The 20,243-nt window shown below is 52.3% G+C and overlaps 5 protein-coding genes across 5 annotated transcripts; 3 read left to right on the top strand and 2 right to left on the bottom strand.

Annotated features, from left to right (window-relative positions):
• Positions 1–103: 103 nt before the first annotated feature.
• CCM_04594 (C2H2 transcription factor (AmdA), putative) lies at positions 104–3,152 on the top strand (the record flags this gene model as incomplete). Its single annotated transcript, XM_006669742.1, has 3 exons — positions 104–249; positions 672–1,844; positions 1,895–3,152. The coding sequence occupies 3 exons, from the start codon at positions 104–106 to the stop codon at positions 3,150–3,152; spliced, it is 2,577 nt and encodes an 858-aa protein (XP_006669805.1).
• A 1,140-nt stretch (positions 3,153–4,292) lies between these two features.
• CCM_04593 (DUF567 domain protein) lies at positions 4,293–4,952 on the top strand (the record flags this gene model as incomplete). Its single annotated transcript, XM_006669741.1, has 2 exons — positions 4,293–4,626; positions 4,666–4,952. The coding sequence occupies 2 exons, from the start codon at positions 4,293–4,295 to the stop codon at positions 4,950–4,952; spliced, it is 621 nt and encodes a 206-aa protein (XP_006669804.1).
• Positions 4,953–5,860: 908 nt separating this feature from the next.
• Positions 5,861–8,223, top strand: CCM_04592 (2-nitropropane dioxygenase family oxidoreductase, putative; the record flags this gene model as incomplete). The annotated part of the gene is made up of 6 exons (XM_006669740.1): positions 5,861–5,903; positions 5,976–6,921; positions 7,197–7,228; positions 7,270–7,442; positions 7,504–7,574; positions 7,815–8,223. 6 exons carry the CDS (start codon positions 5,861–5,863, stop codon positions 8,221–8,223), a joined length of 1,674 nt encoding a protein of 557 aa, XP_006669803.1.
• Positions 8,224–11,925: 3,702 nt separating this feature from the next.
• On the bottom strand, positions 11,926–15,450 carry CCM_04591 (serine protein kinase, putative; the record flags this gene model as incomplete). The annotated part of the gene is made up of 2 exons (XM_006669739.1): positions 11,926–14,987; positions 15,045–15,450. 2 exons carry the CDS (start codon positions 15,448–15,450, stop codon positions 11,926–11,928), a joined length of 3,468 nt encoding a protein of 1,155 aa, XP_006669802.1.
• Positions 15,451–16,191: 741 nt separating this feature from the next.
• On the bottom strand, positions 16,192–17,913 carry CCM_04590 (uncharacterized protein; the record flags this gene model as incomplete). The annotated part of the gene is made up of 4 exons (XM_006669738.1): positions 16,192–16,806; positions 16,835–17,472; positions 17,537–17,803; positions 17,880–17,913. The coding sequence occupies 4 exons, from the start codon at positions 17,911–17,913 to the stop codon at positions 16,192–16,194; spliced, it is 1,554 nt and encodes a 517-aa protein (XP_006669801.1).
• Positions 17,914–20,243: the final 2,330 nt, after the last annotated feature.

Below are 20,243 nucleotides of genomic sequence, written 5' to 3'. Positions count from 1 at the left end.
AACCTCTGTGTGAGCCCTTGCCTTACCCCAACCGACCTCTTCCCCGCCCTGGGTTGGCTCTGAGGCGTGTCCTCAACCACCGTCAACGCACACGCGCGCCGGCATGCTCCCTCTTCCCGCTCTCGAGGCTCCGGCTTCTCATCCTCCACCGTCGTCGCTCCCTGGTGTCATCGGCACATCAGAGACCACTGAAACCCGCAACCAAAAGCCCAAGACGCTGCCTTGCAAGTATTGCAGCAAACACTTTCGGTCAGTACCTCCGCTGCGTGCCACCGTGGCTTGCCCCAACTAACCAAACTCCTTCAGTCGGGTCGAACATGTGCAACGGCATGAGAGAACGCACACAAAAGAGAAGCCTTTTGCCTGTCCCTGGGATCGCTGCGGCAAGACATTTGGGCGCCGGTGAGTTACGACCAGTAATTATGGTCTTTTGTTTTAGCGCAACCCTTTTTTTTTTTTTTCTATATTTATCTTCCCTGTCCTCTTCGCCATGCACATGCAATGCCACAGTACCGCGACTTCAGCTCCACTCAGCCCATCTGACATCACTCACTCACCTTTCCCACACTTGTCCTATCTTCTATGTTGCCAGCCTATTTGCCCCCAGTTTCTGCGGCCGTCTTCATTGGCCATCTCCCCCTTCCAGTATAGCTGACCCTCATGGACATCAGGGATCTCCTCGTGCGACATGAGAAACTCGTTCATCTCAATGATGCCAGCAAAGACAATGCTCGTCCGAGGCCCTCATCGTCGAGCGCCGGCTCGCACAAGCCTTCCTTGTCTGACGGCCATGTTGAGGCCGACGCCATGAACATGCACCGCACCACTCTCCCTCCTGTTGGTCCGCCGCCGCCGCAGCAAATGTATCATCCTCAGCCGCCCATGCCGAATAACATGCAGCCCATGCAACAGTCGATGCAACAGGATCACGCCATGAAATCAAGACTGGCAGCCTGTAACCTTGACGTTCTGTCTGATGCTGCCCTCGCCAGTGAAGTCAGCTCCATGGCACCCATGATGAATACCATTTCACAACAACCGACGAGCCACGCCAGAGGTAAAAGCTTTGGCGAGGTCATGCCTCAATTCGGCCAACGCCAACCTCAGGATCAAACTCATGTCATGCCAACCTTTGCACAGCCGCCAGCACCGCAGGCCGCGTATGACGACTATAATGTCTTCTTGGACGATTTTTCCTTTGCGCCACATTTCCTGCCACCGCACTTTGAACCCGACCAAACCATGAACATGTGGACTCGCTCACCAGCTACTATGAACCAGAGAATGGCCTCGAAACCAGTGTCGGCGATGCCGTCACGCATTGGCTCCCTTGGGCCGGATGCTCGTGATGCGACCGATTTTGTTGGAGATGCTTCGCGTCCTTCTCCTTTGCGCATATCTGCTGCAGATTATGCAACCATCAAGAAGAAACTGGATGACTTCTCGTCTGTACTACCAAGCGACTTTGTGTGCCCTTCGCGGCATACTCTGACACGATTCTTCGAAGGCTATATATCCGGATTTCACGATCTACTACCTGTTCTGCACCTCCCTACGCTATCGCCCGCGGCCATCGCTCCAGAGCTGCTGCTCGCAATCCTAGCCGTCGGTGCCCAGTACCGGTTTGAGAGCAACCGAGGCTACGCACTCTGGTATGCTACAAAAGCGGTGGCCATGGAGCAAATTCGAAGAAGACACAGCTCAGAAATATACGCGCTGCTGCCCAGCACTGCATCGTATAGTCCGCATTCGACTCGTCCTTCGCCAACATCTGGTTACCGAAATTCCTTTGGCTCAGGTCAATCAGAAAGACCTTCTACCACCGATGGAAGTCGCGATCCTGTGTAAGTCGGCATGTACTCCCTTTTGCAGGCGTCTTGCTAACCAGCTCTAGTTCCCCCAACACCCCCCAAGCGCGATTAGAGACGATACAAGCCATTTTACTGCTCTTCGCCGTAGGGTTATGGGGAATCAAAACAATATTGCACGAATCTCTGTCACTGCAAAGCAATCTGGCCATCTTGATAAGAGAAGAGGGCCTGCACATGGATGCCAGTCAACTGGCCATTGGCAACTGGGAAACGTGGGTCCAACGAGAAGGCGCTCTGCGGACAAAAGTCATTGCTTTTTGTTTCTTCAACTTGTGCAGCATGACGTACGACATGCCGCCGGCGCTGCTCACCTCCGAAGTCCATCTCTTCTTACCCTTGACGGCACGACTATGGCGTGCCGAAACGGCATGGCAATGGCAGGAACTACGGCAATCGACGCCGCTGGTGGAAATTACGCTCCACGAAGCCTTTTCCAAATTCTTTGGTCCCACAAACGCAGTCTTGCCTTCAGAGCTCTCGTCACTCGGCCACTATGTACTGATCCACGCCTTGGTCCAGCACGTATACCTGCTAAAACAAACTTCCTTTGCCGCCGGGCCTTCGTATGATATGCAACGCACTTTGAGACCAGAGGATGTCGAGCAGGGCTCCCAAGCCTTGCGCATGTGGCACACGAGCTTTGAGCAACGTCACCAGCTGCGAGCCGCCGAAACAGGTCAATACGGAAACAACGATACAATGACCGGAGGGTCCCTCGTGTACAATGCGACGGCACTGCTGCGACTGGCATACATTCGACTCTACACCGACACACCTCCTAGTAGAGCACTGCAGACGCGAGACTCGATGTTGATTGCGTCGGCCATGCATAACACGCCCGGGCTGCCGCGCAACCACCGTGTCCAACGCGCCGTATTTCAAGCAACGCACGCGTTGTCCATGCTGGTCAAGGTAGGCGTCAACTATGTGGCCAAGGCAAAGTCGACCGAGTGGAGCATTCAGCATTCCCTGTGTAACTTTGAATGTGCCATTCTCGTGGCCAAGTGGCTCATGAGCCTAGCATCCATAGGGCCGCAAGACGCACCGGCATCGGGCGAGGAAGTCAACCTGCTGGATACGGTGCGGCGGATGGTGGACGAGACCGAGTTTGCCGTGCCACAGCGAGACGCCCACGTCAGTGACGCGGTCAAGCTCCGGCAGCTAGCCAGTGCGGTGGTGCGGCTGTGGTCGGAGACGTTTAAAGGAACGCACATCTTTGACATGGTCAAGACGATGGGCGATAGTCTGGACGGCTACGCCAGCCTAGTCGAAAAATCCTAGGAGCGACTTTCCACGAGCAGCGTGTCGTGTGACGAATATGCAAGGTTGGCGCGTGCAGGGATAGTAGAGCAGAAATTCATGGCAGGGGCTTTTCCGTTCTAGACTGGTTGCATTCCACGGAGCGGGTTACCAATGGCGGAAATTTGACGTTTGAGCGACACGATGATGCTCTCGGAGCGTCGCAGTTTGTACATTGTATACATGAGCTTGTAGAAAAAGTCTGGAGTTTTCGGTTTGGTGGTCAACTAAACTGCAATGACACAGCACGGCAGCAGGAGTTTGGACGTACGAATTTAAGGAAAGAGTCAAATGAACCATGCGTGACGAACTCTCTGCGTATATAGTGTGAGAGCTGTCAAGGGTGGCGAGCTACGGATATATAGTGTGAGAGCTGTCAAGGGTGGCGAGCTACGGATATATAGTGTGAGAGCTGTCAAGGGTGGCGAGCTACGGATATATAGTGTAAGAGCATTGTCAAGGGTGGCGGGCGAGCTACGGAGTAATATAAGAGTCGAGATTTAATCGCCGGTTCTAGACGCGGAACTGGAGTCGTAGATTGCGGGGAGAAGGCGGGCGCGGAATCTGTCCGCGGACCCATGGACCCGTGCCCACGGAGTGTAATCCGGTATAGTTGCAAATAGGCTGCACGGTTATACGCATTGATTCTCGATATCAAGATGAACGCCCGTTATGAATCTAGTCTTTTTCGGATACTCGGGAATCTGACGGTTAAAACCCCGGTGGAGAAGGGATGCCAATGCGACGATGAACGACGCTTGCGCCAGGGCGACAGGATCCTGTCGACCTTTGTGCCCACGCAACTATCGTCTTCGCTTCAAATTACCAAAAATGAAGAAGAGCGCGTACTACCAGCGTCTTTTCTCTTTGCATCGACATGGCGGCGGCACGTTGACTTGTGGCGCACCACGTACAAGGCTGCGCCATACACCATGACGTCACTCGCGGAGGCCGCCCTCAGCAGCTGATAACTATTCCAGCAGCAAAACACACACACAAGGTCATAAGCTTCGACGGCCTTGCTCTCCCCTCACCAACTTTCAATCTCGCAACAAACTCTTACCAACCATCGCAAACCACTTTGCCATCTATTTCTTTTATATTGACTACAAAGCCGTCATCATGTCTCAGCAACAGCCCGTGCAGCTGCCAGCGCTCGCGCATCCCATCGGCCAGTTCAGCCACACGGTCTCGACCGGGACCGAGACCATGATTCTGCAGGAAAAGGTGCTCTCGCTGTCCGGCGACAGCTTCGACGTCAAGACGATTGACGGGCGGCCGCTGTTCAAGGTGCAGGGGCGGCACGCGACGCTCTCCGGGCGCAAGTCCGTGTCGGACGTGGCGACCGGTACCCACCTGTATGACATTGTCAAGGAGCATTTCCACCTGCACGCGACGTATGTGGCCGAGACGCCCGACAAGCGGAAGTTTCTCGAGATTAAAAGCTCCATGAAGTGTATGTTTTTTTTTATCTATAGATGATGTTCGCTAACAGACGACAAAGTGTTTGGATCGAAAGCGACAGCCACGTTTACGGCGCCCGACGGCCGCACGTTCGTCATGGCGATGCGCGGCAACTGGCGGGATTCCAAGGCGGACATTGTCCTCGGCGAGGATGCCAGCCAAGGACCGGTGGTGGCCCGCATTGACCGGCAGTTCTTCAACAAGAGGGAATTCTTCGGGGGCCAGCAGACGTACGCGGTCACGGTGGCGCCGGGCATGGACCTGGCGCTGGCCGTGGCGCTGTGTATTGCGCTCGACGAGAAGAATAACGAAAAGTAACCACGGGTCCTGGACTGTTTTGAGGAATTGTCGCAAGGAATTCATGCGAAAGTCGGAGGGGTTACCGGGGCGCCTATGCTTGTTGACTTTATTGATTGGTGGAATGGTTTGAAGCCCCGTCTTTGGACGAAGAGGCACAACGGCGGGAGAGCAGTGCTTGGCCTCGATCAAGAGCTCTCTACACTCTATTGGTTTAAACGCTAGCCGGTTTGAAAGAAGATTGGAATAAGCATAAGAGCTAAAAAGTCAAACTAGCTACGTAATGATATTTGAAGGAAAAACGAATTATGTAATACAATCAAGTTTCAGCGAATTTTGATATACAAAGAAAAACTACAAGATTTATTACATATTTCAAAAGTCAACATATCTGGTTATTTACCTCTGGCTATTGGCTATGTAAGTGACGACATGCCGAGCAGAGCCGCCGGCTAGCCAGCGACAAGGGGTCCAACAAGCCGACCAAACGACCCATCGGACCTTGCTCCGCGGCCTTTAAACAGGATACCCCAGATTTTAGAAAACGGTTATCTCTGCATATCATCGCATTTCCCCATAACCGCAAACCATCCGCGGAGACCCCCCCGGCGCGATAGCCTCATCTCTCCATCACCCAAGAGCCCCAGCATGTGAGGGTCCCACCGAGCGAGCCGATTGGGGCAGGTCTCTCCGGGGTCAGACCAGGGGTGGGTCGCAACCTCGGCTGTTGGAGCGCTCGCCAATAAAGACCGATCCCTGGTCATCATCACCGGTCCCGCGTTTGCAGCTTCTTCCGACGTGACCTGTTTTTTAAACCTCGACGCTCCCACCTCCTTTATCCTTCTCTTCTGTATATCATCCTTCTGCTTCATCGTCCACCTCCTGTTCACGCCTCCTCCCATTCCAACACCCACAAACAACCCGCCAATATGCCCATCGTCACAGAGCTCACCCGCAAGCTGGGCATCCGAGGTACGTTCCCGACGTTGCGCCCCGCGATCACGACGACGAGCCGTCCGTTCTAACTCCCCCTCCCCCTCGCAGTGCCCATTGTCCAGGGCGGCATGATGCACATTGGCACCGCCGACCTCGCCGCGGCCGTGTCCAACGCGGGCGGCCTGGGCATCATCACGGCGCTCATCTTCACGACGCCGGCGGCGCTGCGCGACGAGATCCGGCGCTGCCGCACGCTCACCAAGAAGCCCTTTGCCGTCAACATGACGCTGCTGCCCTCGATGGTGCCGCCCGACTACCCGGCGTACGCGCAGACCATCATCGACGAGGGCATCAAGGTGGTGGAGACGGCGGGCAACTCGCCGGGCCCCATCATCAAGCAGCTCAAGGCGGCCGACATCATCGTGCTGCACAAGTGCACCACGATCCGCCACGCGCTCTCCGCCGTCAAGCTCGGCGTCGACTTCCTCAGCATCGACGGCTTCGAGTGCGCCGGGCACGTCGGCGAGAGCGACATTACCAACTTTATCCTGCTCAGCCGCGCGCGCCAGGAGCTCTCGATCCCGTTCATCGCCTCGGGCGGCTTCGCCGACGGCCAGGGGCTCGCGGCCGCGCTGTGCCTCGGCGCCTCGGGCATCAACATGGGCACGCGCTTCATGTGCACCGTCGAGGCCCCGCTGCACGAGAACATCAAGAAGACGATTGTCAAGTCGGACGAGAACCAGACGGCGCTCGTCCTCCGCCGCTGGCGCAACACCTCGCGCCTCTTCAAGAACAAGGTCACCGAGGACGCCCTCAAGATTGAGCGCGAGAGCACCACCGGCGAGTTTAGCGAAATCGCCCCCTACGTCTCCGGCAAGCGCGGCAAGGAGGTCTTCTCCAACGGCGACCCCGAGCACGGCGTCTGGACCACCGGCCAGGTCATGGGCCTCATCCACGACATCCCCACCTGCGACGTCCTCGTCAAGCGCATAGAGAAGGAGGCCGAGACGGTCCTCAACGAGCGCGTCGCCCTCGTTGTCCCCGAGTCCAAGCTGTAAACCCAGAAAAGGTCGCAACGAGCCCATTGGTCATTCTGTCATCAGCAAGCCAATAGAAAGACATTTCATGAGAAAAGATACTAAAGTAGACGTCATGACTTGGAAATGACTGTGTTGGATATATTTCTTTTCTTGCATCTAACTACAACATGTATTTCCGTCGATACTTGATATATTCGAAATCATACTCTCCTGGCATTCCCTCTGGGCCTCCAGCCTCATCATCTGCGCTTTACTGATCCTGTGGGGGTGGGGTCGAGTGATCATGTAGAAGCCACGTGCAACTCATAAGCGACCCCAGACGTAAGTAGCAAAGCCAAATATTTGCTTCCATTTAATATAAGTGATGACGTCAAGTATACTCGACCCGGGGAGGTGTACGGGTGTACTTGTTGCTAAGGCCACATTTCATGGTCTCCCGCTCGGAGGAAGCTACCAAGTGACTGGTGCAGTAACACTCTCCGTGGGACATTATGTTCAACCAGCAGAGCCGGAATATGCCATAAACCTCCAGAAAGTACGCTGTACCTTTTTCTTGCTGGCCAGACTGTGCGGCAACCGTGCCCTGCTGACCATAGGATGGTGATGCCACTACCACTACCGCCACTACCGCCACTCTCGCGGCAAACCTAGCCAGGATAGTCTACTTGTAAGCTACCTATGCTTTCTAGTCTAACTTTTCATTATTTTTTTTTGTAAAAGCTAGATCATTCGTAGCGCTATCCGAGTATATATATATATATCTTTTCTCTATCAAGCCTTTTTACACATTTCCGAACCTCACAATCCCACCCTTCAAAACACGCCACACAACCATCAACAACATGTCGACTCCTGGCGCATCTAATCCCTCCGAAAGCCCCTGCCAAGAATCCAATCTCTCAGATAGCCCCTGCCAAGAGGCACAGCAGGAAGCTCAGCCTCGCCTTGAGATGACAGATGCCGAACATGCGGCCGTCTATACCCGTCGTAACGGTATAGGGTCTAATTTCACCTTTTTTTGCATGCGCCGAGAGGCAAGGGAGCTTGCGCGCCTGAAACCACCGCTCACGCCGGAGCAGCGGAGGAAAAAGTGCCTGGCCACCATCGCCGCGGCGCGGCGGGCGCTCTCCCTCCCCCCAAAAAACCGCCTGAAGCTCTTGCCGGCCGTCAAGTCCTCGGGGAACCGGGGCGGCTGGTCGCCCGACGGCGAACGACGGCTGCAAAAGTACATGGCGAGGAAGATGAAGAAAGAGGCTGACGAAACAGCCGTCATGGAGTGGGGAACCCAGCCGCTCTTCACTATTATGGAAGAATAGGAAAGCAGCTGGGCATCGACCACGACCTGCTCCGCTTCGACCACGGGTGTCCGCCTCTGTTGGTCTGCATCTACATCCACTGACTGGTACAGAACGGCAACGGTGAATGACAAGTGACCTATACTGCACTCTTGCTGCTAGAGAAACCCGAGTAGTGTGACTCTTTTCGAGGATGATGTAGTTTCGAGGCTGTGGCAGGAACAACCGAAACTTGGCTGCTGATTGTGGTCAGTTATTTGACCGATCCCGGACTGCTTCGCTGCACATAAAGTCCCACGGAAACAGTTTCTTAAATACATTCATATGTATACATACATGTACACATATTTCTTGTACAGTTTTTTTGCAAGGTGTAAAAGAAATGTTAGCATTCATCAGTACCTGAGAACCCCACACACCCTTAACAGCCACACCTGCATGTAGATCTGCAACCATAACCCCGACGAAGGAATCGGTTGTAATAGAGATTCAAAGACGTATAAATCAGGGACAAATGCAAAAAGAAAAAAAAAACATACAGCAGCCGGTGTTCGCTGGTCGTCACCGACCCAACTACTAATCTGCCGGTCAGTAGCTTGATTTCAGCGGAGCGGACGGGACGCGATATTTTCTACTGCCTATGGCCGTATGTACCAGTCACTTGACAAATTTGCTATATATTCAGATGGCACCAGCGAGGACGAGATCCTGAAATGCGAAATGCACACAAGCACATGGCGGTATTCGGGCTGCGAGCCTTGAGAAACCCTTTGCCGTTGGTAGATTACGTTGACGCTTTTTTTATTATAGCTGAAGTCATACAACATCCCAGCCTCAGTCTACCTGCGTTATCAAACATGTTCAGAAAATCGAACAGGTAAGAAGCGCGATGAAAGCTTTCGATGGTCTCTTTTATGCCAGCAGGTGTTGGTCTGTGAGCTTGCTAAGTAGCAGTTGTTTATTGGTTCATTACTGGTGGTCCGCGATGTTGTCAGCTGTCCAAGTGGCGGCCAGACGTTGCAAGGGTCCTGCGGCAACACGTCAATTAAAGCTGGCAACTTTGTGAGGGTTCCTCTTTCGGTTGGAAATGCACGAGAACTAAGATACTTGGCGCTTTTTTTATTCCCGTAGGGAGTCTGGCCCTTGTCACAAAATCTAGGTATTGGAGCTCCAGAATGGTGACCTTGTACAATTTGCTACGAAAAGATCTAATGCGGTTGGGGTCGCCGACGGCCAACAGGACGTTTCCTGTCGAGTCGACGACGACGGCATGAAGCTCATGCCAATGTTCGCTGGTCGTCAAATAAATAAATAAATAAATAAATAAATAAATAAATAAATAAATAAAGCTCGACATGCTGGTATACGTGCGGGCAGAGGGGGTAAAGTGCTGGCCACTATCATTTCGAGACTTATAGGCCTGACGCCCAGCGCATAACCGTGTACTAGCACCTAAGCACAGACTCAGGGGACATACTAGCAACCTACTAAGGTACCAAGGACACGGGATGGGTACTGGTAACTCTACCTATAGCCCGCTCATAGGTACCAACAACTAAATTTAACGCCCAGGCCACATACTGGCAACTAACAGGAGGACGTAGGATGAGTACTGGCAACTCTACCTGTAGCCCGCCTATAGGTACCAGCAACTAAATTTAACTCTTTACCATCACAACTGTCCCTTGTGGAAGCTGCCAGTTCATTTGAACAGCAAACCAATAGCCGTTGCAACAAAAGTCCTTCTCTGTCGCGCCAGCCCACTCCCCCCTCTACGAGATTCTGCGCAATAGGATTAAAGAGGTGCAGAATTTGTGCAGCCTCACAACCACATATTCCTACATCTTTCCCAGCCCTGTGAAGGTCGTTTATCGTGACATTCGTTTTGCCCCTAGCTGGTGTTAGCCGTGCATCTAGCGACTCAGCTCATTATGACTTACACGGCGGCCGCTAATTCGGACGAGGCCAAGAACAAAATTCCATATCCGAGATGGGTGGTAAGTACGGACCATCGCTTACCGTATCGTTTGCGCTCATGAAACTTGGCGCGGAGCTCTGCCTTGTGCTCCTTGTTCGCAGTTTCCCACCCAGGGTGAATGCTCTGTAAGAGCCTGTCGACCATCACTGATGCGTAGCCCCTACCCCTCCGGGCACCTTGTATGCAAGGCTGCTCTGAAAGTCTTTCAGCAATGAGGGCATCGTATTTGGCTTGAAGAATAACCATGGCAGCACGGGTTCGGATCGCATCATTCCCCATCCGTGATTCGAAACGACAAATACAAGAATAAACATGTGCGAGACCCCCTTCGCCCGGAGCAGCTAGCAGGTCGCCGCCGGGGGCAAATTTCTCGTGCCACAAACCCTCTTTGGACCATTGCGGGATGTTACGAGTCAGAAGAGGGATGGCGTCTTCTCGGATGTAGTTTCGAAACGAGAGTTGGAATCCTCGGCGTTCTCTGGCAGAAACCCTTTTAGTACCGACCAAATCGTCAGTCGGAATCACGCTGGGGGGGTTAATTGGTGATTGCGCGAGGTCCCCAGTGGAGGAGGAGAGCCAAAAGGGAGGCGTGGCGGGAAGGATCAATTCCGAAAAATGGGCTAATCGTACGTCAGATGAGTGAAATTGGGGCCTAGGTAGCAGCAGAAGCAAGTCATATTACCCATCACAGTGTTGTCGTGGGCAGCGGTAGCTGTCTCGGTATCAACGGCAGCATCGAAAACATTCTGTGTCCAATGATGAGTCGTTGGGTACACGCCAGCTTTCTACATACAACATACATACCTCGGTAAATACATTCTGAGAACAGACGGAGTCGTAGAGCAATCCTTGGTTACCATCTAGTGATAGGATATCCGTGGCATCAAATCTAGGCTCGGGCGTAATGATATCCACAGCATGGTTGGTGGCTGAGGTTGGGTGAGGCAGCTCCGATCCTTGCGTGCTGGCATACTGGCCTGCGCCCAGCGCCGTAAATGCCTCTGACTCAGGGCCTGAATTTGGATCTGTGCTGAAGCCGATAGACTGCCTACCTGTAGTGTCAGCATCTGATCATTTCATGCTCAACACAGAAGTCGCTTACACAGAATCCACAAGTTCCTCGATAATTAACATGTTTTTATATTCAATCGTACCTTGTGCGGTCCAGAACGGACACATCTCCGTGCGGTAGGGTTGTAAGCGATTCAGGAAAGCATCCATCTGGGCGCTGCTTGCAGTATCTAGAAATAGTTTTATGGCCTCAAGTAATTGGGCCGCGCCGTCCACCGTGGAGAAAGGCGACATGGTTGCGCAATCGTAACAACGAAGTACACCTATACAGAATGATTGATATCTCGGCGTTCAAGAATGGATCTGTCTTGAGACACGCTAAAGTGGTGCTTGGTTAGTAGAAGTGCTCGTTACTTATATTCTAGCCTAATCTTGATATCGCGCATCCCACAATGTTCAGCTATGATGTCGCCCGTCTTCAGATGGCAGCTGAATGCTGCTTACTGCAAGCGATACATCACAATTATTGTAGCAGCGCAGGCTGTTAGAAAAGCTCGGGCCGGTCCGCGTGTGCATTCGAGCTTCTCCACTGGCACTTTTGTTCTCTATTAATATCGCGCATCCTATAATGTTCAGCTATCATTCCGCCAGTCGTAGGATAGTAGCTGAATGCTCTTGTGACCTCATTTGGGAATGTCGGGTTATATTTTCAAGAACTGCTTCTACACGCTGCTTCACGCTTGTGTTCGATAGGAGATGTCAAACTCAAAGTAGGCCTTCTTCACCTCAGAGAGATCCAAGCCCTCGTTTAGCTCTTGGGTGATTTCTACGCCCCATGTAGTCAACGGGCCGACGCGCGCCCAGGGATTGTCTTGAGAGCCCTCCAAGCCAATCTTCCCCTGCGAGATGGTTTGAGGACGACCGTCCGGCTCCTTCAACTTGGTACTGCAAATGAACAGCACCGTGAGAGGTTGATGCGTAAAAGTGACCGACGAATTGTCCCGCTTGACGAATGTTTCCGGGCCGGGATGCGTCAACCTGACATAAAGTTTGTCGCCGGCATTTTTCGTCTTGGCGCCTTCGGCGTAGAACCGCACAGCATTGATCCGCATGTCGTACATTCCATGCGAGATATCACGCCTAGTGACCTTGAAATTCATGCGCATGCCGTGCGTGTACACCCGCTGGATATCCCCGAGTATTTCATCCTTGACTTGGTACGCGACACGATTTATGGTCTGACTTGGCTGTCCGACACTGGCGACCAGGGTCTTGTTGTCTCCCACTAGTCGATTTTTAACGTCGAACAGCATGGCGTGGTTCGGGAATGTTGTTGGGGACGTCGCGAGGACCTCGCCGATCCTGTTGTATTGCTCCTCGAGTGCCTGGTAACGATGCGCCTGCTGCATGTTGTACAGCCAGAACAGCGTCGTTTCCACCACATCCTTGTACCTCTTTTGGAGGAATGCCCTCATGGCAGGGTGGAGAGCGCTCAGCACGTCGTATTCCTTGTCGTTTACCTGCTTCAGAGTGGCGTTTAATTGTTCTTGCTTTTGAATGTATTTGAAGAGCATCACAACTGCACAGTTGTACTCTACGACGTCCCTGTTTCTTTTCTCAACAATAGCTGTGCGGATGTTAGCCTGTTCTTGAGTTCCCAAATCCCAGAGAGCCCTAAGGGTGAGAGACATACTTTGAAGGGAGTCAAAGGCAGAGAGGGCGTCCTTGTACTTTTCGCCCAGCACGCTCCTGAATGCACCCAGCGCTTTTCTGAAATCTGATTCAAGCATGAGAAGCTTCTTGCCGCCTGGGTCGGACAGGGATAGGTTGCCGGTCTTTGAGATTACTTTATAGCCTTCGTTGATGTTCTTTAGGCCAGTCTTTCCGTCTTCGCCGCCTTGCACATCCTCGAGCTGCTGTATCAGGTAGCTCTTGTTAATCAAGAGGCCCGTCTCATCGCTTTTTATCTTTGAAACGCCTTGAGACCAAAGTCGAATCATCTGAAGGCCGAGGGTCGCTGCGCCGGTATAGGGCCCCATGGATGTAGCAAAAACAACCTCGCCGAGGCCGTTGACCAGTTCCTCGCCGCCGATGGAGAAGGCTTTCTTGATGGCCTCTTCTGCATCCTTCAACTTGCTCATCAGCGTTGCTTTGGCACTGGCGATGGTGACTGCCGCTGACTTGATATTATGACCTAGATCGACGACATTGCGCTTGGCCTCATCCTCAAGCCCCTTGCTGATTGTGATCGTCTCGCAGACCTTGTGCCGTTTCTCCAAGGTGTTTACCAGCGCCTTAGCGGCCTGCTCGTCGTAGTTCAGGTAGTTGGTGAGGGTTTCTTCCAGGTTCTTTAGCTGAGAGAGCACCTGGTCCATGTAGTCGCTGTAGAACGCAAACGTGCAGCGCGGGACCTCGTTGCGGCCCTTTCCGTAGAAGTTGTGGCCAGAGTAGATCTGCTGCTCAAGTGTCGCCGCCTCGGTGCGGATTGCCCGAAATTGCTGGATCGCGTGAGGCTCCTCGTACGTGGAGGCGTCTCCCGGCGTTTTCTTCTCGACGGTGAACAAGGAGCCGGCATTGTCTCTGTACGCTCTCCAGAGCAGCGGCTCCGAGGGGCGAGACTTGTCCGGCGCAAAGGGCTCCGCAAAAGGCTGCAGCCTACGCTGTAGACGCTGGAGGATGACCAAGCTGGACGCAACGGACTCGGCCGAGCCCAAGCAGAAGAGGAAGCTTGCCCGGTCAAGAAGCATCTGACACTGAACAGGGTGCGCAAAGCAGACATCGGTTTTGGTCTTATCCAAGGCTTTAATCCAATCAAGGTCGACTGTGCCAACGTTTCCGTGATGCACTTGGCCATCCGGCGCAGGAGTGCCGAGGCTGAGTCCGGGGTTCCCTCCGGAGACGTCAACCCCTCTTTGTACAGACGTGGCAATCTCGGTTGGCCTTCCATCCAGAATTTCGACAAGATTAGAAAGGCAGCGTCTATAAGTCAACATGGATCTCTTGGCAAGGTCATCAGGGCTCTTGATACCAGAGGCTATGTCGTCTCTCCACGGGATGAGCTCTGGGGAGTCGAGGATTTTGAAAAAGACGCGAAAGTCCTCGCTAAAGTCGTACGGGAACGTCCTCTTTTTGACATTAAGCAAAGTCCCCTTTGCCCTGCTGACCATTGCGCTGTGATCCTTGCCCGCATCATTTGCAAGGATGTCAATCAGGATCTGAATATAGGTCATGAAGTCTCCCTGTTTCAACTCGGCCACGTTTTGATGAGTCTTCACGTTGGAGGGTATCAGGTCCGGATTCTTGCCCTTACTTATTGCATAGGTTAGAATGTGAAGAAAGTCGTCGATTTCATCTCCAAAGTCCTGCGGCCAAGTTTTGTTGTCAATGTGACTGAGGAGCTCGTCCGCCTCGGTAGACCATGTGATTTTCGTCAAGGTAATGACGATGGTGGAAAGCAATGCCTCTATCTTTTCTTTGGAGCACCGAGCGATCGCCTCCTTTGAGTCCAACTTTCCCCGGTCTTTCTGGAGCCTGGCCATGACTGCCTTTGTCCGCAGCAGATTGAGAATCTTGGGTATCTCCTTGGTTTGGAAATCTTCCGGCCATGTCGCCGCGCCCCTGTGGAGCTTGTCGAGTATGTTGATTACCGCCTTGACGGTATCTGTAATATCGCTGCCGGTTCCGTAAAGTGAGACGCAGTCATAAACGATCTTGACTGAACCGCCGTCGCCTCCGTCGCCATTCGCGCCCAAAGCGCCGGCACCTTGCTTTGTGGTCGCCCCCTGCCCCCCGATGGCTTTAGATACAGTTAGAATTCGTGCATCTCAACCGGAAAAATGGCTCCCATACTAACCTTTTAAATGAAGTTTCTCAGCTGTCGCCTTGGGTAGCTCATCGAGATACAGTTCGACGGTCCCGCCCTGTTTTCCACTGGCTTCCTTCCTCTTATCGGCATCACTCCCAGTCTGCGAAATGGTTCCGGGAGCCCCAGGCAAAGAAATTCCCACCGCGGAAGTGGAAGAGCCATTGGGAACGGTCAGCTGGTAGGCGTAGAGGCCGAATAGTGATTCTTCTTTGCTGGTGATGTGCGCAGACTCCAGAACCTTGTCCAGGTTGTAGTACTCGACGTAGGCCCTGTAAGGTACCTTGACAGAGACGTGACTCTCGGACGACTGCAGAATAGACAGCTTCAACTGATGGTTGTCTCCTTCGGGGTACTCAATCGTATCGGGGTTTAATGGTCTATGAGTAGACGACATGGTGAAGTGTCGGGTAGAAGACGGCCAAAGAAAGTATGCCTGTGATTGTGGAAGATACCTGTTTGCTTCCGGGTGAGAGGATAAACCAAAGTAACATCAGACGGTTATAGGCGCGATCTAATGTGACCTTGTAGGCTTATAGATCCAGAACTCTTGGGAATATGGAATCATTTGCATCGGACCTCCTCCAACTCAGCAGGTGAGCTCATTGCACGATCTATATATATTGACTTCTCTAAGAGAGTACACGTCACTCGCCGAGCGTGCTAAATGCCGAAATAATTAACTCTGCTCTTTTCCGACTACGTGATAGTTCGTTCACATTATTAGACTTCCGTGATCTTCCTTGGTGTACAGCACCACATGCATGTACATGATCGAACCATGAGTGATCTCCATATCCATCAAAATGATATGGTGGAGGTCATCTTTGAATCCCAAGAGGCGTTGCTGCAGAACCGATTGGCTGAATGGGTCATGGGAGCCGAGATGTGCCAATCCTCAGAATCTTGATCTATCACTTTGCATTTCCGCTGCAGAGTAGCTGTTCAATGCCCATATGGTATGATGTCTCGCGCTTTGCCAATGAAAGCGAATGACCAGTTCTGGATAATCATCTCTGCATGGAGCTTCCCGAATCCCGGGTACGAACACGATGTTGTCAGTGCGTGGTCGAGAATGCAATGAAAGTGAACTTGAGCTGACGCCTTTACTTCGCTATTAATGGATTCTAGACAACTCTTATCCCCCCTGCCGAGCTTTCTCTTGTTTTCTAAGCTCATTGACGTCTCGTTTAAGTTTCTCGTACCGCTCCTCAAACTTTCTGTCGTTCTCCCCTCCCTCTTTGACAGCGTCTACCTCCCTTTGTTTCCTATTCTGCTCTTCCTTCAGCTTATCGAGTTCATCTTTGTAGGTATCCTTGATCTTTTGCACCCTCTTGGCTCTTTCTTCTGTGGGCAGATCTCTCGGTAGTTTGTCAATTTGCACCGCGATATCTCGTTGCCTCACGTTCCATTTGTTCTTCAAGTTATAGATCTCTTCCTTTATAGTAGGCACCTCCATACGCTTCACCTTGTTTTCCAACGCCAGGTTGATGACATGGCGGAGGTTGCTCTTGGCTGGGTCCTTGTCGACGGAGCCAAAGTCAAGGTCAAACTTGGCGCTGCAAGCGCTGTTGAAAGCCTCATCAAGCTCGACAGGGAAAACAAGGTTTCCTGCCCGAAAATCAGATTTCACCTGTGACCGAGTCTTGTTCTTCACTTCAATCTCATACTCCGTTTTGAGGTAGGCAGAGATGCTTTCCATCGTCCTTTCCCGCGAGTCCGAAGCAAGCTCATCCTCGGCGAGACCGTTGACCTTCTTTTGAAGTGGCTTTTTTGAGTACGTCAGGGTCTATCTCGGCCCGTCTGACAAGATTTGTGATCTGGCTCGATTCATTGCCGACGTATCTCTTCTCAATGGCTTCGGCAGTTGCTCCCATAATCTTCACACCAAAATATTTGTTCAAAACTGAGGAACAGCCCATCCCCATTACATACAGGGAGGTGGACCAGCATCCCTTACCGCGTCGGTGAGGTTTACCATCGGTGTTCTTGCCGTCGCCGCCACCGGCAGGGCCTGCGAATTCAATGGCTGGGTCAAACAACTCGTTGCTCTCCTTTTCCTGTAGACACATGAGATCAAACCCCACCGCAACCCAAGTGCTGGCGGCTTTGGCAACAGCTTTTTCAGCTGCCTTGACTCGGTCGGGGTCTGCATTATGGATGGGTGGGACGCTTGCAGCGAAGATTGGAACAGCTGGGCCGCCTACGTCTCCCCATGGGTAATACTTGACCCCAGACGTGTCAACGTTCTTGCCCGAGTGGGATATGACGCCCTTGAACGAGGGTACCACGTCTTTACCTTGCAGGGTCTCAAATGTGAACCGGACCTTTATTAGAGTGGCATCATCCACGACCAAGGTAAAGAAACCCTGGCCATCCGCGTGGTAGGGGGTGGAAGACGGCAACAGCCTCCCGTCAACTACACATCGCACGCCGGTTGTAAGATGGGCGTCCATGCAGAGCTGGAACATATGGATTCTTACCGTATATTGTCTTTGTTGCCGAGTTGACAAAGAGTTCGTAGAAGTGGAAGGGGTTCTTTTCGAATCTGTAGGTTCCACCCGCAAGAGAGAGGTTGAAGTCGGGTCCGGATGTCAGTTTGGTCAAGGCGCCCGCGTCGAGATCATAGCCTTGCGCTTTCACATATTTGACACCGGCATCTTCGTCGCTGCTGTGACGAATTGCACGGAAGAGGTTGACGAGGAGTGTCTGGTCTTGATCGGAGAATAACCGATTGACAAAGGCCCGTGCTGTTGTGCCCATCTTGTGATTAGATCGACGTCCACATAGTATTTTGGGTGGTATTCTCAACTGAGTGGTACCCACCGGTTTTGCTGTCAGGCGCAGTAGAAGCGGCCATGATGAGATGCAATGTCCTCGGGTCTTTTTACACAATCAGGACTAGATAAGCACAGGCAAGCGGCTCAACGCTCTGATGGGGGTGAAGTTGATGATTTATTGGCTGGAGCTGGAACCAACTGTCCCAGGAAAAGGATCTTTATATAACTAGATACCACTTCTCGTACAGGCGTCATTTTTCGTGTGGTATACTCAACCACAAAGGTCACCGACTCGGAGCAGCATCGGGCTTTGCCGGGCAAGGTCGGGCTCCGCAACTTTGATCGCCCTTTTTTACGGGCTGCATATGCATGGTTCAGTCAGGTCACGCCATGGATTTCCTTGAAAAAATCCAATGAAATCCAGCCAATGAGGTTGTTCAATCTCGAACGGGGTGGGCGAGGGTGCAGTCTACATTCCCCCGATTACTCCATATCCCCCCTTCTCCCATCGTGACACCTGGTAGGATAGCTTACAAGGCAAGCAACTATCTCTTGGAATGACCTAGAGCGTGATTACCTACGATGGCTAGTTGAGTCAATGCCTGAGAGGTTGGAGGCCATTGTCGCGGCAAATGGCTGGTACGTCAACTGCCGGACAGAGCTTCCGTTGCCTGTACCAGGCGACAGCGAGGACGGGAGTGGCCGAATGAAATCGAATGTAATCTGAGAGGACATGTAATGGCATGATGCTCAAACTTCGTAGGTGCAGTCTTGTGTAGAACAATGCAACTGCAGAAACCATCATCGTCAATATTCTCGCTATATAATTCCCATCTCCATTTCACCTACTCTCTCGCTCATCAACGTACCCACATTGATGACTTCTCAGCCTTCAAACTACCAGCAGACACTCTTAATACTCTGGATTGAACCTTATCCATCCCAATAGTTTCAAAGTTCAAGTTGTCGCTTCCATCGCCAACATGACTACAGCATCGCCAGAGAACCCCAAGGTGACTACAGCATCGAAAGAGGACCTTCACAAGGCTATGCAGGGCAACGACACCCTCGACGGATGGGATGTTCTTGTTTCCTACTCGGCAGACAAACTGAATACCTTTCTGCAAAAGGCATGGAACAACAAGCCAGCAGTGAACAGCTTCAGCATCCCGGTCAAGAACACGAGCCCACTGCACAGGTATACAACAATGTTTGATTTCAAGACAGCTAACCCTGTCTTGTCTTTTGATGACATTTCTGGAAGCGGCATCGCGGTGTTGAGCGTGCCTATTGTTGACGGCGATTTCTATGATCCGGCTGGGGAGAAGGATCAAGCGGGAAACATAATAAAGCAACCAATTGCAAAAAACAAATTCCGCATCGAGGGCCGGGTCCCGCTTGCAGCGATCAACAAACATGGAGCCAAGTTTGAGGTAGGACACAACCACACCCTCCCCATAATCATGCCTCTCTTTAGCCCAGCAGGGTCCAATACTAACGCACGAGTGCACCGCAGACGGAAGCGGCCATCAAGTTCGACGTCGGAGACAAGGATGCCAAGTACCACGTCGTGTTTCATTTTCAAAACATCGGCGCAACCTGGACGGTCAAGGGTAACACAGCAGCCGACGAGTCTGGTGAAGACTGGGGGGCGCTTACCAGCACTAGCGATGGCCTGAAGAGCTTCTTCGCGAAGCTTCATCAGCAAGATCACATTGACCTCTCGATTGCTGAGGTTGTCAACAAAACTCATGACCGCTCGAGCGACCTGATGACTCCCAAGTCATTCGCCATTCGGAGCCAGCCTGGCGTGCTAAACGTCTTCATTCAAACCGTTGGCAGTGGGCGTGGTCCTGGATCCGACGCTGGACTCTTCAAGCTGCCCAACAATGACTACACCCCCGTCCCTACCGGTTATGGAGCCAGCGTCATCATCTCCCGGAACTTGATAAGAGACTTCCTCGTCACCCATGTCACAGATAAGATCGGCAAGCCGCATCTGAAGGACACGGATCCGGTCAAAGAGAAGAAAGGGGAAAGCGGCATAGATATTGAGGTCCGGTTCAAAGACAACATACTAGTCCCTATGCCGAAGTCAGAAACAATATCGTTGCTTGGCGAGGTCATCTACATCTACTACGATCAGAACGTCATCGACTTTGATACGCATCCCATCACATTAAGCATAACCGACGATCCCCTCACTCTCCAGGCCATGTACAGTTGGAAATGGGACGCAACTGGAGAATTATTCTACACCGTTAAAACAGTGAGCGAGTTGGGGAGGCTGATACCTACGAAGACGCCATACCGCTTTCAAATAAACAGTGTAAGTACCGAAACTACCCCCTAGTCTGATCCTGGTCGCCCGTGGAGCTACATGTGCTGATTGGCACGGTCCTTTCCACAG

The sequence above is a fragment of the Cordyceps militaris genome (assembly GCF_000225605.1).
Source record: "Cordyceps militaris CM01 unplaced genomic scaffold CCM_S00003, whole genome shotgun sequence".
NCBI classification, from domain to species: domain Eukaryota; kingdom Fungi; phylum Ascomycota; class Sordariomycetes; order Hypocreales; family Cordycipitaceae; genus Cordyceps; species Cordyceps militaris.
The sequence above is the reverse complement of the archived record's forward strand: the minus strand, read 5'-3'. Positions and strand labels throughout refer to the sequence as shown.